General features: G+C 46.0%; 1 protein-coding gene across 1 annotated transcript in view; it reads left to right on the plus strand.

Annotated features, from left to right (window-relative positions):
- LOC146808461 (transient receptor potential cation channel subfamily M member 2-like) overlaps positions 1 to 18981 on the plus strand; it is a 3976112-nt gene that overhangs the window by 2082359 nt on the left and 1874772 nt on the right. Inside the window, exon 22 of the mRNA XM_085623954.1 lies at positions 10719 to 10896. Within this exon, the coding sequence (XP_085480080.1) occupies positions 10719 to 10896 (178 nt within the window). The remainder of the gene's footprint in view (positions 1 to 10718; positions 10897 to 18981) is intronic.

The following is an 18981-nucleotide window of genomic DNA, read 5'->3' on the forward strand; positions in this document are numbered from 1 at the left end:
AAACACACATTCACTGGATGATGTCATCAGTGATGTCATCAGTGATGTCATTTGAGATGTCATCAGTGATGTCATGAGTGATGTCACTGACCATGTCATGAGTGATGTAATATGTGACGTCATCAGCAGTGCATTGCTGGCGCGCGAGTTATAGTTAGCTGAACTAACTATAACGGGGGAATTTCATTGGTTTTGTACAAGTGAAAAGTCCAGCTAACTATAACACCCCTGAAACCAATGGTTTTTTAAGTGAATATATATATATATTATCTACTGGCGGTCGCCAGCTGATAGTTATAGTTAGGACCGTGTTGCCATAGGAAATCCGCAACATTCTATTTGGAATAACTTTGGCGCCGGTTGACGAATCCTTGCGAAATTTTCAAAATAGGTGGGGCGCTCCGCTCCGCTCCTACCCTGAAAGTCTCGGGGAGATTCGTCAAGCGGGGACTGAGAAAAAAGGGGGGTCCCAAAACGCGTTTTCCCCATGCAATTTTCCATAGGGACCTTTAGTCCAAGGTACAGCCCGAACGGCTGAACAGAATTACTTGAAATTTGGCAAAGAGGTAGTCCTCAGCTCAGGGATGTGCCTTTTGCATATATGGAGTCAATCTGTTCAGTATTTCCTGAGAAAATCAAAAGTAAAATCATATATATATCTGGACGGAGCCTAACCACACATCTCATCCTGAGATCTGATTGGCTGTCAGCACTTCATCCAAGAAGTGTTGGCAGCCATCTTGGTACCAATATACATGATAGCACCTCATTAAAAAGCATTGCAGTTAATAGAAGGTTTTAAGACTTTAGTTACATTATAAATCATTTGTTGATGGTACCATACTCATTTAAGGAATTGTGGTGTGTTCTAAGGTGATTTTACCATGTGAAAAAGCCTTCCGCTGTGATATCATGAACCATGTTTTAGAGAAAACTATTTTCTCATGCTTTTCCCACAGAGGTTTGGAAGGTGATCTATAAGCTAAACTGAGAGCATATTTTCTGTAAATTCACATTATCTTTCTCAGTCATGTGAGAATGAAGTCTGACATTCTCAGTAAAACATGTACATCCAACAAGGGCAGAGACTGTCAGTTGATTCCTTTGTGTTCTACTGCAGCTTCCCAGAGTGTTCTAAAGAACAACTAGAGCGCTAACAGTCTTACTTATGACAAAAGTATGGCACACCTGAAGCCATCTTGATTGGAATAAAGTGGTAACACTTAAAACATTTAATTTACAAAGGAACAAAATGAGGGGGTTCATTTTGCCATATAAATTATGATTAGTGCTGCAGAAAGAAAAACACATTTTGACTTCTGAAATCCTCTTTTATTTCATAAAAAAATTCTGACATGCAGACTGAAACATGCACTTTCAATACCAGCAGCAGATGTGCCTGGTGAGCAGTAGCTTTACTACAGTGATCTAATGAGCAACTAGAGTGCTAACATTCAGAATTTATGGAAAATGTGTGACACATCTGAATGCTTTCTTGATGGAATCAAAGTAAAAAACTGAAAGTATTTCCTACTGAGGAGACTGCAGTAAATGAGGAAATTAGGAAACTTCATAACAAATAAATCTCCCAAGATGGCCACCAGAGATAAAAGAGCCCAAATGTAGCCCAAATGTAGCCCAAATATCACCCAGATGTAGCCCAAATGTAGCCCAATGACAGCACGTCCCAGAGTGTTCTTAAGATCAACTAGAGCGCTTACTGTCTTACTTATGACAAAAGTATGGCATACCTGAAGCCATCTTGGTTGGAATAAAGTGGTAACTCTTAAAACATTTAATTTAAAAAGGAACAAAATGAGGGGGTTCATTTTGCCATAGAAATTATGATTAGTGCTGAAGAAAGAAAAATTAGGGCATATTTTGAGTGACTTCTCAAATCCTCTTCTATTTCATTAAAAAATTCTGATATGCAGACTGAAACATGCACTTCTAATACTAGCAGCAGACTTCCGTGGTGAGAAGTAGCTTTACTACAGTGATCTAATGAGCAACTAGAGTGCTAACATTCAGAATTTATGGCAAATGTGTGACATATCTGAATACCTTCTTGATGGAATCAAAGTAAAAAACTGAAAGCATTTCCTACTGAGGAGACTGCAGTAAATGAGGAAATTAGGAAACTTCATAACAAATAAATCTCCTAAAATGGCCACCAGAGACAAAAGAGCCCAAATGTAGCCCAAATGTAGCCCAGATATCACCCAAATGTAGCCCAAATGTAGCCCAATGACAGAAGTGTGCAAAACACTTATTTTTTCTGTATTTGCAGTTTTATATAGTGCAGACTTGTCAGGTATTGGAGTGCTTTACATGAGCATCGGTTACATCACACAAGATCAAATTCATTTTGGTTGTAGACATGGGGAGATTAAGTGATTTGACCAGAATCACAGAATGTTGTGCTGAAGCAGAAACTCCAACCTGGTTCCCCAGTTGCAAAGTCTGCAGCTCTGGAAGTAACACCACACCCTCTCCCCTTGGATGCAACATTTAATCAAGTGGTCAACTGGATAAAAAAACTAATATATATATATATATATTATCTACTGGCGGTCGCCAGTAGATAGCTATAGTTAGGATCGTGTTTCCATAGGAAATCTCAACATTCTATTTTGAATAACTTTGGCGCCGGTTGACGAATCCTCGCGAAATTTTCAAAACAAATGGGGCGCTCCGCTCAGCTCCTACCCTGAAAGTCTCGGGGTGATTCGTCAAGCGGGGGCTGAGAAAAAAGGGGGGTCCCAAAACACGTTTTCCCCATGCATTTTTCCATAGGACCTTTAGTCGAAGGTACAGCCCGAACGGCTGAACAGAATTACTTGAAATTTGGCAGAGAGGTAGTCCTCAGGTCAGGGAAGTGCCTTTTGCAGGTCTGGTGTCAATTTGTTCAGTATTTCCTGAGAAAATAGCATTTAAAAGCATATAAATATCTATACGCGCGCATCGTGCGCGCACTGTGCGCGCACGGTGCCGTGCGCGAGCGTAATTCTGATTGGTTGTTAGATGTCAGGCAACATTCGAATCGGTAGAAATCAGGAAGTGTCGGCCGCCATTTTGTCTCTAGCACTGAAAAGGAAAGGGGGAAAAAAGGTGGAAAACGTGAAAAGGGGGCAGGGAAGAGAGTTCTTGACCCCCTAGCCTTTGTCAGGGGGTCACGGGGTCGCGGGGTGCGAGCACCGCGCGCGCACGGTGCGCGCACGTTAAAAATTTTACAAAAATAAAAATATTAATAAATACATAACTTAGCATTTAAAAAAACGTACAAATTCATTTAAAAACCCATAGGTTTCACACACGTTATAGTTAGGAATTAGCATTTAAAAAACCTTGCAAATTCACTTAAAAAACCATAGGTTTCACACAGGTTATAGTTAGGTGGATATTTCACTCGTAAAAAACCAATGAAATTCCCTCGTTATAGTTAGTTCAGATAACTATAACTCGCGCGACCGCCACTCTATCACAAGGATGATGTCATCAGTGATGTCATGAGTGATGCCACTGACCATGTCATGAGTGATGTAATATGTGACGTCATGAGCAGTGGATTGCGGGCGTGTGAGTTATAGTTATCTGAACTAACTATAACGAGGGAATTTCATTGGTTTCTTACGAGTGAAATATCCACCTAACTATAACCTGTGTGAAACCTATGGTTTTTTAAAGTAAATTTAGATATATATTTATATATATATATATATATATCCAAAATGCTAAAGCAGTTCCACGTACGCTCTCAGAAGAACAGACCACAGATGAAAAATGTATCGTAAAGGGTGTTTCATTCACTACGCGTTTCAGCTCGAAAGCCTTGTTCACCACCACATCCAAAAAATACACTGAAGACTTACTGATAGTTGAGGTGAAATGGAGATTAAAACAATTGTTGTTAATCTGACCTATAAAGTGCAATGCACTGGTTTCAGATCCTCTCCAAATCAAAAAACAAATCGTCTATATATCGTAACCAGGTCAATACATGCTGGTCTATTATGTCTTTGTGCTGTCCTATGAGGACCTGCTCCTCCCACAGAGACATACGCAAACAAGCATAGCTGGGGGAAAAGCAGGCTCCCATGGCAACACCTCTGATCTGCTGATAAATTTGATTATCAAACAAAAAGAAGTTTTGCTCCAGACATGTAGATATCATTAAGATTAACATTTTGTTATCCATGGAGAGGTACATGGGTCTTAGGTTTAAATAATGCTCAATAGCTTTGAGTCCATCACAATGCCGGATAGACGTATAGAGTGAGGTAACGTCTAATGGTATTAAAAGCAGATCCGAACTCCATACAATGTTGTCAATTTTTCTGAGAAAGTCCGATGTGTCCCTTATATATGACGATAAACCTCTGACCCAGTCTTGCAAGAAATAGTCCACGTACTTGGATGTGTTTTCCATAATACTGTTGATGGCCGAGATTATTGGTCTGCCTGGGGGTTTGCTAGCACACTTATGAATGTTTGGAATGAAGTACAGAGCAGGAATGACTGGGTGTTCATTTTTTGAGAAGCGATATTCATCCTCAATTATCAGCCCCCTCCCCCTCTTCCAGGCCAATAATTTCAAATAGTAGTCATTCCATGCTGATTTGACAATGTGTATATTTCTTTTGCTATAACACTCTGTATCCGTCAGCTGGTGCAATGCCTCTTCCATTTACAGTTTGCGCGGCCACAGAACAACATTGTCGCCTTTATCTGTTTGTCTCACGATTATGTTGTCGTTCTGTTGTTTTTTCATCAACTGTATATAACAAATATTTTGTTTGTTGATCCCATGGCGGGCCTTGCTAGTTGTTGTATAGAATTGGTTGAGCTCCATTGTCACTAGTTCATGGTAAACATCCAAGTTATCATGTAGCATGGTAGATTGAAAGATAGACTTTGGCTTAAATTGAGTTTTTATCGTGCCATTATAATCAGTAGGTTCTAGGTTTGAAGCAACAGCCTCTGTTGACTGTTCATTTTGCAGCAACCAAAGTTCCTGAAACAAATTCATGTCGACTGCCGTTAAAAGCGAAGGGCTGCTAATTGGTGTTTCCGTTGCGATGACCTTTTTCTTTGATTGTAGCATGTGGAATTTGTTCAGCTTTAATTTTCTTACGAATCTAAAAATATCCATGCGGGTGTCCGCATACTAAGAGCTGCTCACCGGTTTCTCCGCCATTGTTAAATTAATGTCAGTCAGGTTTACTACTGAATTGGCATCTAGGATTTGTTCTACTTCTGTTGACGATTCCATCTTCCCCTCGTTTGCTTTTTGGAGATTTGCTTCCCCTTGTTTGCTGCACTTTCATCTTTGTCTGCGCTTATATTAGTTTCTTTTGTTTTTGGGCCAGTCTGCCCTCTGGGTCTCAGTGTGTCCCTCCGATCTTGACACAAGCAGTCTACTTCCTGCGCAAGGGACAGTTTGGTAAACCCCAATCCTAATGTCCTAGATGTTTCACCTTCAGGTTTGCTTTCTGCCGCAGAACTCAGATCTGATACTGAGGTTGACGCCATAGCTGCCTCATTGGCATCTGTTTGGGAAGCTCGATTTGTATTTCTCCTTGCTTTTACTGCGTCATATTTGCGGGCGAATGTGTATACCTGCCCATTCTGATAGTCTGCCTTGTCTCTTTCAAATTTAAACGCTTTGCGTCTTTTGATAATGTCTTCATCCTTCTGCAAGCGTACATACAAACCTTCCCTTAATTTTTTTAATTTTTTCTGTCATTTCCAATTTACCTATTTCCACCTCCAGTTCCTCGACTTGAGCTTGTAGTTTGCCTCGGTCGTTTTCAGCGTATTTGACGAGTATCCCAACCAATTTGCTTGAGGATTCAAGGTTACAATTGGCACATTTGGTGAGCATATTGGGGTCTGGATTGTCATAGCTCTGTGCCAAGGTGATGCTCAATCCTCTCGGTATCCTACCCACCTCCAAGGAGCAGGTGCTCCCACCACTTGAATTGTTCGGAGCGCATGAGTTTTTCCAGTTTTTTAAAAAGATCTTTGGTGTTGGAGTTTCCGGTAGATATAGTGCTTTGTTGTGTATTCACCATCGACCGCCCTGCAGGGGAGTAATTTTACATATAACATTAGCCACATCCTCGCGGTTGCGCAACGTGTCCGCGGACATTATGCTGAAAGTACTGGCAAAGATAAACAATTTTGAAACAGTCACAAGCTTTCTAGATAAGTATCCAAGCTTACGCCGTGCAAACTCTTCAACTGGACTGTTTGTTGAGTCCTACCTTCATGAATTGCCTGGCGCTTGATCCGGTCATCAGACACAGGTCACACCGGCTTCGACCAGCAGACAGGACAATCCACAGCATCCAGGGGCTACAGCAGCTTACTCCTCACCGGAGTCTTGATTGTAGTTCAAGGTGATGAAACTGACTGCTTCCTGCCGCTTGCCCAAAATATATATATGTGTGTATACATATATGTGGGTATCAGTAGTGGCCCGTGGAGGGAGTGCCGTGGGGCAGGGGCAGGATAAGGTGGGGGTAGTAAACTCCAGCTCACGGCCGGAGTAATGTAAATAAATGAATAAAACAAATTTCATTGCGTGCACTGAAACGCCAAATGCTGTGGCTGTGTGTGTGTGTGAGTGGGTTTGAGAACTTGTGAGTGGCTGTGTGGGTGTGTGAGTGGTTGTGTGGCTGTGTATGTAAGTGAGTGGGTGAGTAGGTGTGTTGATCTGTGAGTGAGCGTATTTCCTTTTTAAATGGGGTCTGGATACTCAGATCCAATCTATCCAAATTCATGAGGATCAGCATATCCTTGCATGGTGAAAAAAAAGATTTTGGACAATTTTCTGCCCATGAGGGTCCCTCACAAACCCCTCCAGTAGTACCATGGGGCCAGGGTACCTCTACTCTGACCCCTTCAATCACTTTTTAGTTTTAGTTTTCCATCTGGGAACCGAGTCCCGGTGATAAAAATGGTGGCTGCAACCATCCTCTCAGGTCGCGGCCAGCCAATCACAGCATTGCAATTTGCATGTTGATTCACGATTCTGCAGGGGATCCACAGAGGATCCACATTGCCAGATATAAAAATATGGTTTTCAGTTAATATCTCTAAAACTACTCAACAGATTTACACCAAATCACAAAAAGCGTGCTTTCTAGACCAAGAGCTAGCTTTCTGCCAAATTTGGTGTAATTCCATACTGCAGTTCGAGCTACAGTCGTGTTCAAAATACCTCTAGAAATTAACATGGGAAAAACCCGTTTTGGGACCCCCCCCTTTTTCTCGGGCTCCGCTTCACGTATCACCCTGAAACTTTTCAGACAGCTGAAGTGAGCGTTAAAATTTGTTAGGGAGAATTTCATAAAGATTCGTCAAACGGCACCAAAGATATAGGCAAGTCAAAAATGCTTTTCCTCATGGAAAATAGGTCATAACTATAACTACCTGCTGGTGATCTCCTGTAGTTAATATATATATATATATATATATATATATATATATATTCACTGAAAAAAACCATAGGTTTCACACACGTTATAGTTACGAATTAGCATTTAAAAAACTTTGCAAATTCACTTAAAAAACCATAGGTTTCACACATGTTATAGTTAGCTGGACATTTCACTCGTAAAAAACCATTGAAATTCCCCCGTTATAGTTAGTGCAGGCAACTATAACTCACGCGACCGCAATCCTCTGCTGATGACGTCAGATATTACATCACTGTTTTTAGACACTTATTTACCCATGTCTTCTTCCATTAATCTTTAGCTATACATATATTACAAATATTTATTTTACAGAAAGACACATATGTCATCAGTGATGTAATATCTGACATCATCAGCAATCTGACTTTTTTAGGATTATGGATAAAGTTATGCAATTGGTTCAGTTGCGCTCCCCCTTCCCATTGTGAGAATGTAGCCTGGAATCTGCCTTTTGCAGTATTGGAGGATGAAATTATGGTGGGCCCTGCCTGCCAGCCAGCCAGGAAAAAAAATCCTAGCCCCTACCACATTATGGCTGGTCGCAGTCTAGCCTGGCTGATTTCTTGGCAGTTGGTCTCGTCTTTCTGACTGACAACATTGCAGAGATGTCGCCCATACCTTGCCACTATCCGTATTTGAAGCTGACATTCATTGAGACCTGCATGCTGGTCATTTTAAACACCCCTAACTTTGACCATAAATATATTGGTGGCAGGGGTGTTGCTTCTCAAGTGTTCCAATTACAGCCTTTGCACACTTGTAGTATTCTAGCATTTGTATAGAGCTTTATACCCCTGTGTTGGCACTGAACTGTTTACCAACATGGAAATCAAGTTACACAGTGCAGGTGTGTGGTTGGGACGATGTTGAGTCTATATAGGAGGTTTTGTTATGGCATGGATGATGACTGCCTAGGTATGGTTAGGCTTTTTAACTAAAGATTTTGCCCTATTGGTCTATGATTTTTGCGTATTGATTCAATCTGCTCCCTTGTATTTGTACCACACATTTCTATGGTATCTGCCTCTGGTCTATATTTAAACCCATAATATTAAGTCAAAGGTTTTATTGACGAATGATGTTCCTAACCTAGTGGCGTTTTGCCTGAGAACATGGCCGCTATTGGGCACAGCATTTAATGTGCAGTCTTGCAGACAAGGGACGAAGTGCTACTGATGCTGTCAGTACTGTGATAGCTGTCATAGTGTGCAGCAGCTGTCATAGCTGTGTATAGTGTGTACTCCGGTCTTGTACTTCACTGTACTCTGCTTGCTCTACTCACACCAGATGGCCTTCTACGTCCTCCCTCATTTATGTTCTCAAAATGTATTTGTGCATTGAACTAACCTGGCGGATCAGTCCTAGGGATTTCACACAGATAATCTGTTTGGCATCCTGTGTTTAGCACAGACTTCATCAATAATAAACTCTGCTTGTGTGAGTTTTTGGTTTGCATCAGCCAAACACCTTAAGACTTGTACCTTTCATTTGTTACAGATATCCACTTGTGTTTTGCTGACAGTATGCCTCAGGCTAGTGCATTCTCCATATTCCTAAAGAAACGGCGTAAAAAAGGTCCATAGTTAATTTCTCTTCAACTCTCACCTCATTACTCCTACGCAGAGATTGCTCTTTCATTCCTGTTCATCACAGAGGTTATATAAATAAGGTAACAAAAGTGCTTATATCACTTTTTTATTATAGCTTTTCAACATGCTGCACAGCAACCACAATTCTCTACGACATAGCTTAAAGACATTGGCAAAGCCAATAGTCTGTCTAAACACTTATAAGGTCCCAAAGGCGAGACCTGTTGGCTATGCCAATGCTTGTTGCATGTAATCCTAGATTGAGGATGCTCCACCTCTTCCTGATCTGATTGAACGGGGACCCCCTTATAGCAGCTCTGTGATTGGCAGGGCTTCCTCCCTTCGTCCCCTGCCCTCCCCTCCCCTCCCCCCCCCCCCACACTTAGCCCATATAGCTATAGAATGAGTTACCCTGGGTAATACCGTCGTTTGATTGTTCTTTCTTTTTCGGGTTACTTTTTTTTGTTATTTTTCTTTTGTTTTCGCGCTATGTACTATGTCTTGTTCCAAATAGGAAGGTGTTAGAGGCAGATGTCTAGCATATGTGATTCAGAGAAGTGTTATCCATTTCTCAGGAATGTGCATCTATCTTCGCACTATATGACGGACTGGGCCTGGTGGCGCCCTGAGTTCTCGGGCCTGCCACTGCTTTAGACTCAACGGTGGGGAAGGGTCGACCAAGTTCGTTGGAACCTGTGTTTGGCACTTTAGCTATCTACAGAAGGGTGGCTGTCACCGCAGGGGAGAAAATGTTTCTTTTTCTGTACACATTGAGAGGAGATGTAATCATTAAGAGCCTCTTTGTTTTTCTTTGTGTCAAATATTTCAATAAACACATTTTGACAAAAAAAATGATCTACCACTAAAGTATTCTTAACCCATAACCCATCCAAAAACAAAGCCACAGCATCTGTTTGAAGGATTTGATGATGCCAGATGACACATTTCAAAGAATTGCATTTCACTCCTTATTATATAGTAGCTGAGTGTGGTTTGTTCTGGGGCTAGTTGAGGATTTCACATTTTAACTGAAATATAACCCCCTTGAATCGATGAAAGGGAGTTCTGTGAATGCTGCTCAGGTTGGCTAGCACAGGTGGCTCATTTGTGTTTCCACTGCGATACTTGTATCTGTTCATATGCCTATATTGATGGTAGTGTGAATTTAGGAATGAGTTGAGAAACTATACGGCCTAATGGTGATAGCTCTTGAAATCCTATTCTGCAAACTGCATACCTCTCCAATTGTCAATACCTATGCATGCTGATATTCACTTGGTGGTTGATGAGGAAAAGGGCGTCGATGCATAATTTAGTAGTACAGACAGATTTTATGTTTGAATTCATGAGATCCCAGGAGCGTCCCACATTTGGATGCCTCTGTGTGAGATGCCCCTGTGCCACTTGAAGTACCCTTCCTTGACTGTGAGCCTGTACAGCTCTGATTGTTATTCTAGCCAACTCTTGAGCTAACCCCGCAGCCTTTGCCTATATTGTTGCTAATGGTGTGTTAATAAATTGATGCGTGATGTATAAACATGTTTATAACTTCTTGAATTACAAATGCTTAGTAACATAGGCAGGACTGAAAATTCTGAAGGCTGAGACTTTACTACTGTCACATGACTGTATTTCTTTTCTTAAGAGTTAAACTTTAATAACAGCACATGCACAGCTGATGGGTCAGTCGCAACTCAGCCGAAATGTGCTGAAACCCTGGATGGAGTTCCTGTCTTCCCAGCGTGGCTGACGATTATTCTTCTCTGTCTGTACCTGCTGTTTGCCAACATTCTGCTCTTAAACCTGCTGATTGCCATGTTCAGGTGAGTCACGCATTTAAAACATTTTAATTATTAACTTTCTTGTTGATTCCTTAACTGTGTCTCTCTATGTTGCTCATCGGATCTGTTTCTTAGGTATAGACTCACATATGAACTGCGTGTGTTGTCTACTATTTTTATTCTGTGTCCATATTGCTGCCCATCTTCCGTTCCAGCGCTCTCTTTGTCTCCTCTCCATTCTCTATACATTGCTCTCTAGCATTCTCACCTCTGCTTCTGCTCCTTCTCCTATCAAGTTCACATATCCACCCGACATGTCAAAGTATGACATAGTCAAGGCAACACCAGGTATATTCGCCCTGACAAGACACTATTGGTGTTTGTTGTCACTCCAAATTTGTTCCTATTTACACTCACTTGCTACTTCAGATATGCTTCTATTACTCTGTGCATCATTAACAAGATTCTGCGGCAGAGGGGTCTCTATCTACTGCAGCTGTGCTGCCTTGTGCAGACATGATGCTATTTGTCCTATGAAGTCAATGGTTTGGAAAAAACAAACTGATTATAAACTACACCACAGTTGATGTATCTTCACTCACATGAATCTGCATTTGAATGGGGAGAACAGGATATCTGACAGAGACACGTAAGTGATAGATTCCTTACCTTAGAATTACCCCCAGGCATCAGAGTGGACCCAGAAAGTTTTCGTCAGCAGTACCCCTGCGCATCGGAAGGTGGAGTTGTGCGGCTCCGCATCCATCATAGGCGTTGTGATCGCCGGGATGACATCGAGGCAGCTACTTAGACGCGGCCCTCGCACGCTGTTAGAAATGGGGGTCTCTAGTTGGAAATGGCTGGCCACTGTCCAAGTTGGGACCCTTCTTCCTAAGTCAGAGTAAGCGGGCTACACCCTTTGATAACCCCTGCTCAACCCTGTGGTAACGTAGCACGAGTAGCTAGGATTATCTCAGAGGCAGTGTATGAAGCATTTATGACCATACATAGTAACACAGTGAAGAACACTACAAAGGGACACCACACAAGTAGTTCTAGAAAAATAAGTATCTTTATATATAGACTTAACACAAGACCAAAACCGGTAAAAAGCCACAATACTGTAAAATAGGGTTATTCTTGAAATGCTGCAAAAATAGTTCAAAGTGTGCAAAGAGGAGTTCAGTTCAAAGCAGTGGTGTCTGCGACCCTTTTACTTACAAAGTACCTGGATTCTGTAGCAAAACAACCAAAATATCGTAAAGGAGCTTTAGCGATGACTTTCCTCACGCGAGACCAGCGATGCGTTGAATCCTTGCCGCAAGGGAGTATGATGCGCTGATCTGCAGAAGCGTACGGGACAAAGCGACAAACTTCTCCACGCTAAGCCATCGATGCGTTGAAATCCTTGCCGCAAGGGAGGATGATGCGCCGAGCCTGTTGCGTGTGCGACCCTGTCACAATGAGAAGAAATGGCGCTCCGCGAGAGAGCGACGATCCGTGTGCGATGCGATAAAAATGGCGGACGCCCGGCGTCCGCGCTGCGATGTCATGAAGCGATGAACTCAATGCGATGATCTTTGGTTAGCGAGCACTTGGAGGCCCACAAACGTGCGATGCGATGATCTTCGGGTTAGCGAGCCTTTGGCAGCCCGCAAAACGTGCGATGCCATGATCTTCGAGTTAGCGAGCATTTGGCAGCCCGCAAACGTGTGATGCGATGATCTCCGGTAGTGAGCACTCAGCGGCAGCAGCGTGGTGTTTTTTCATACACTCATCAGCTGCGGCAGCTCGCAAACGGGCGTTAGCGACGATTTTCAGCACTCTCTTCTCTGTAGTAGAACTAGAGGCCCTGGAACTCACAGGAGCCTCACCTGCAGATAGAACTCCTCGCTGAGAGGAAACAGGAGGCTGGTGGTGGAGTCTGATGTGCCTGAGACTCCAGCAGGAGGCTAGCACTCTTCTAGCCCTTGGGTAATTGCTTTAGCAAGTTAAAATAAAAGTTCCTTCAAAGTCCTTTTCCTCTTCTTCCAAGCCCAGTAGTAACCACTGCAGGCCAATCCAAGAAACAGCACACAAGCACAAGGACCGTCACCTCCTGCAGATTCCTTCAGTTACACGGACAGAGGTTCTTCTTGTTGTCCAGGAACAATACAAATTGTAGGGGTTTTAGCACAGATATTTATACCCCAAAAGTCTTTGTTCTCAGAAGCTACAAGTCACTGAACCCAGCCAGAACCAGTTCTGCCCAGTCCTGGAGCACTTTGTTTACCAGGCTGCATCCTTCCTTTCAGAGAGAGGGGGTCTGCCATCAGACGCACCACAGGAGGTGGAGCCAGCATTGTGGAGGGAAGGCACAGCCCTATTTAGGTCCCAGGTGCAACACCTCCCACCCAACTAGATGCAGATCTCTCTATTCACCACTGGGACACCTCACCCTGTCTCCTGGAATTCCCCAGCCCTGTCACTCCAATACCAGACAGCCAATACACATAACAGCAGAGCACGCTGGAAGGCTTAGGCAAGAAAATACCTACTTTCTAAAAGTGGTATTTTCAAACATAGAATATAAAAATAAACTCACTAAAAGATGTATTTTAATATTCTGAGCTCAGGCATACTAAATTCGTTTTTCTACCAGGTTCTTTGGGTAAGTTAGGTCTATAGAATGTAATAGTCCAACTGCCCATTCTGGCCTATGGAGAACAGGTAGCCTTACAGTAGTGAAAAACTAAATTGGGAGTAATTCACTACCAGGACATGCTACACACATCAGGGCATGTTCTACCTTACACATACAATTCACCCTACCATAGGGGTGACTCACATGATGCCAAGGGAAGGTTCAGGGGCTGGGAAGTATGGGCACTTCACAGCCATGATGGCGGTTCTGGACTGCACACAGACACTACAGTGGCAGGTCTGAGGTACACTTTACAAGCTGCTTCTGTGGGTGGCGCAAACCAGCGCTGCAGGCCCACCAGCAGCATTTGGGTTACCAGCCCTGGGCACACACAGGCCACACTACTAGGGACTAACAGTTAAACCAAATAAGCCAATCAGGGATATACCAATTCACTGTCATATTTCCCATGGGAGAGCATATGCACTTTAGCACTGATCAGTAGTGGTAAAGTGCCCAGAGTCATAAAGCCAACAAAAACAGGTTAGAAAAAATCCAGGAGGAAAGCAAAAAGCTTAGGGATGACCCTGCAAAAAGGGCCATTTCCAACACGCGCTGACGTCAGTTCATTCTTTTTCCGCACCAGCAAGCGCAGATCCGGAGAGAGCGGTACCCCCAGTCAATTTTTGATAGAGTTTTTGGGACTTTTTTTTCTCTGTTCTTTTGAGTCCTTGACTCCTGGTGTATAGGGATGCCCGGTTTCAAGTCCTGCGAGGCATGTCCCCGCATGATGTCGGTGACGAACACGCACCGCAAGTGTCTCTATAGCCTGGGGCGCGACCACGACCCCACGTCGTGCCCCGACTGCCGGGCCATGGCTCCAAAAACTTTGCGGGAGCGGTCCCGAAAGTTGCTGGAGGCCCGGGAGTCGGCTCCGCGCCGTTCAATGTCCCGGTCCCGTGGGAGGTCGAGGGACCGGTCATGGAGCCGCCACCATCGTTCGACGAAGTCTTCGCACTCGAGGTCAGCTAAGACGAAGCACAAGAAGTCAAAGAAGAGACATCGCTCTTCGCCCTCCCCTAGCCTGTCGCGCAACATGGCTGAGGGTGCGGGTGGTGCCACCCCCATGGCTCTTGCGGAGCCTATGCAGTTGCCGACGGCCTACCCGCCTTTCCCGGGTCCGTCGGCAACTCCGGCCCGGCTGCAGGAATTCCTGTCTGCTATGGCCCGCCTCTTTGGCCTGTCAGGCCTCGCCGGCATGCCTTCGGGCCCTGCTGGCCCAACTGGAGGTCCTCGCCTTCCTTCGTCGACGGCTCCGGCCCGACGTCATCGACAGCTCCGGCCTCGGCGCCGCAAGACCTCCGTGGATCCATGCATGGATCCCAGCCGATGTCGGTTGACCTCGTGCGACCTCCACCAACATCGACGGCACTGTCGCCGACATCTGCCGGCCCCCAGGCCGATGCCGTCCCTGGCTTCCATCCCGACATGGAGACGTGCCGGACCTGTGATGATCGAGACTGATTCCGACGCCGATGGAGAATTTCGATCCCTTTCTCCATCCTCCTTCTTTCCCACCTGCCCAGCAGGTTACGGAGGACGGGGAGGACTAGGAGGGGTCTGAAGACCCTCTCACAGCCCAATGCGAGTTAGACCCGGACTGGGCAGAGGAATTAGAGGATACAAGTGATCTGGATTTCTCTCCAGAACGTGGCGCACTGTCTCTTTCTACCGTGGGTACGGAGGAGGGTGGTACTTCTTCAGTGGTGTTGCGAAAGGCAGCTGAGGCTCTCCACCTTGAGGTCCCTACAGTGGCCGTCAGGACTAACCTCCTGACAGAAGTGCTTCGGCCGGCAGCTTCCTCTGCGGAGCTGCTGTTGCCTTTTAATAATGCTTTTTCAGACGTTCTTTTGGGCACCTGGTCTAGGCCCAACACAGGGGCTCCTGTGGATAGAAACGTAGCCCGACGCCATTGCTCTGCCCCGGGCGACCCCATTTTCCTCTTCCAACACCCTACCCCAGAGAGCTTGGTTGTCCAAGCCTCTGCGTCCCCGAGTGCATTCCCTTCCGCACCTCCGGACAGGGAATCCAAGAAACTGGAGGAATTTGGGAAGAAGATTTTCTCTCCTCGCCAGTTCCCGCCGATTGTGCGCCAGCCCGTATTCTTAAAATTCTATTCACTAACTGCTCTGCCCCTCCTCTTGCTCTTCTCAATTCTTCTTTGGCTTCGGGTTCTGTCCCCTTCTCTTTCAAATCCGCTATTGTCCTTCCCATCTTAAAAAAAACTGGCCTGGATCCCTCTCTTCTTTCCAACTTTCGTCCCATCTCCCTTCTCCCATATCTTGGCAAAATTCTTGAAGCACATGTCACCTCTTGTCTCTCTTCTTATGTCGAGCAGAATGGCTTGTTGGCATCTCACCAGGCAGGTTTCCGTCCGGGCCATTCCACGGAGGTGGTGGTCCTAGCGGTCCTGGATGAGCTCAAGGGGAAAGCCGATCTCAATCTTCCCCAAGCTCTGGTCCTCCTCGATTTGTCCACTGCATTTGACACGGTCGACCACTCCATCCTTCTCGACCGTGTCAGATCAGCTGGTATTCGGGGTGTGGCCCTCTCCTGGATTGCGTCCTTTCTTCAGGATAGGTCCCAGGCGGTCCACCTCTCTGGTTTTTCGGCCCCTTCCCGTCCGGTTACCTGTGGCGTCCCTCAGGGTTCCTCTCTTTCCCCCCTTCTTTTTAATCTTTATATCCAACCCCTCATTACTTCCCTCCTTGAGCTGGGGGTCTCTGTATATAACTATGCCGACGACCTTCAGCTCATCTTTGACTTATCCTCTTCTCCCGATTCCCTTCCCAAATTCTGTTCCACCCTAGTTTTTATCTCTGAGTGGATGAGCGCCAACCATCTGAAACTCAATCCTGACAAGACGGAACTTGTCCTCACGGGTGGTCCCTCTAACCCTTGGTCCCCTGCACACTGGCCCCTCTCTTTTGCACCCCCCCTTCACCTGTCTCCTCTGTCCGCACTCTTGGCATCAAAGTCAGCCATGATCTATCGATGCACAGCCAGATTAGCTCCGTTGTATCTTCCTGTTTTTTGTCCCTTCGTCTCATCCGGAAGATTTCTCGGTTCTTTTCCACCGATGCCCTCAAAACCATAGTCTTGGCTCTTGTCATCTCCCGCATCGATTACGGAAATGGCCTGTACGTCGGCATCCCTGCTTTTCAATCTCGCCGACTTCAGGCCATTCAAAATCAAGCTGCCCGCCTTATTCTCTCCCTCCCTAAATCTTCTCACATCACTCCTGCACTCAAATCCCTTCACTGGCTTCCCGTCCACTCTCGATCAATTTTTAAGTTGGCCTGTTTAGCCTTTCTGGCTCATTCTCGGTCTGCTCCTCTCTTCATCACTTCCCTTATCTCTTCTTATGCCCCTTGTCGCACTCTTCGTTCTTCTTACCTGTCTCTCCTGTACATCCCCCGTTTCCGCAAATCCAGAACCGGGGGCACTCGCTTCTCGGTTTTGGCCCCTCAGCTTTGGAACAGTCTTCCCCTATCCATTCGCTCTATCCCCATCTATTCCCATTTTCGCAAAGCTCTAAAAACCTTCCTTTTTTCTCAGGCTTTTTCTCCCTAAACTCTTCGGATTGATTTATGTGAGTCTTGATCAGGTTTTAGCGCCAGGAAGCCGCTTGGTCGCAGTGCGCTTTATTAAATACCTTTTTCATTTCATTTCATTTCAGGACTGCGGTCTGTGAACACTGCATGTCTCTTGGGCCGTTATTCCCACTCTGTGTGGGATACGGTGGCTCAGGTGCTGCCTCAGTGTCCGGAGGAGGCCCGTTCGGTTCTCTCTCAAGCTATTGCTGAGGGGAGAGTTGCAACCAAGTTCACGATTCGTTGTGGCCTTGAACCGCCGACTCGCTGGGCAGAGCGATTTCCACAACAGTGGCGCTGCGCCGTCACGCCTGGCTGAGGATGACTGGCTTTTCCGGGGATGTCCAGAACACTCTTATGGACATGCCCTTTGATGGCATTTGCCTTTTTGGCAACAAGGCGGATAGTGCGTTGGAACACTTTAAGGACTCGCGAGCTACGGCTAAGTCCTTAGGCCTTTCGGCCTCGCGCACTCCTTCAGCTTCTGCTTTTCACTCCTTTCGTGGTCAAGGAAGGGGCGCCCCAACACATTTGTTTCAGAGCCACAGGCCTGCGCAGCAACAGTCTCAGCGCAGCCGCGGATGTGGAACCCACCGCGGTGGGTCACAGGGTCAGCGGGTGGGTCAGTCCACCACCTCCTCCGCCACCACTGCCTCCCAACCTTCCTAGTCTGGTCTTTCAGGCCCACCAAATGCCAGTGGGTGGCAGGATTCGCCATCACCTCCTCCACTTCAGTCAGGTGGTTTTACAGATTGTCCAAAGGGTCTACTCCCGCTCCTTCGAAACTACCCCTCCAGCCATGCCACCTCAGTACCACTGCATGTCGGGGGATCACTTGGCACATCTCCAGCAGGAAGTTGCGGCCCTCTTGGCCAAGGCGGCCGTCGAGCGAGTTCAGATGCCATAAGTGGGTCGTGGTTGTTATTCACACTATTTCCTGGTTCCAAAGAAGGACAAGGGCCTGCGTCCTATCTTAGACCTTCGGAACATCAATCGCTTCCTCCGGAAGGAGAAGTTCAAGATGCTCACACTTTCTCAGGTCTTGTCTGCCCTAGACCCGCAAGACTGGATGGTAGCGTTAGACTTGCAGGACGCTTACTTTCATATACCCGTCCTGCCGGCCCACCGGCATTACCTGCGGTTCACGGTAGGCCGCAAGCCCTTTCAGTTCTCCGTGCTCCCTTTTGGCCTTATCAACGCCCCTCGGGTGTTCGCGAAAGTGAAGGCGGTGGTCGCAGCTCATCGGGCAGATCGGGGTTTCAGTCTTCCCCTATCTTGACAACTGGTTGTTGAAGGTGGGCTCGCCCCAGACGGTCGTCTCCCACCTCCAGACTACGGCCGACCTCTTGCATTTGCTGGGGTTCTCCATCAATGTGCCGAAGTCACACCTGTTTCCCTCTCAGAAGCTCCTCTTTAACGGAGCAGGTCTGGACACAGCGCAGTTTCCGGTCTATCCTCCCGAGCAGCGAGTCCAGGATATTCGTGCTATGATTCTGATCTTTCAGCCCTTGTCCTGGGTTTTGGTCAGGATGACCTTGAGACTGCTGGGCCTCATGGCCTTTTGCATCCTGCTGATCAATCATGCCAGATGGCAAATGCGGGCTCTGCAGTGCGACCTGAAGTTCCAGTGGGCACAGCATCAGGGGGACCTGTCCGAGTCCGTCCAGATCTCGGAGCGCACTGCACAACAATTGCAGTGGTGGCTCACCAACCAGCATTGGGTCAGCAGAAAATCCCTCTCCCTTCCCCAACCGGGATCACAGTGGTGACGGATGCGTCCCTCCTGGGATGAGGCGGCCACATGGAAGAGGCGGAGATCAGAGGCATCTGGTCTCCGGCGGAGTCCAGGCT

This window comes from Triturus cristatus, chromosome 8 (genome assembly GCF_964204655.1).
Source record: "Triturus cristatus chromosome 8, aTriCri1.1, whole genome shotgun sequence".
Taxonomy (NCBI): Eukaryota; Metazoa; Chordata; class Amphibia; order Caudata; family Salamandridae; genus Triturus; species Triturus cristatus.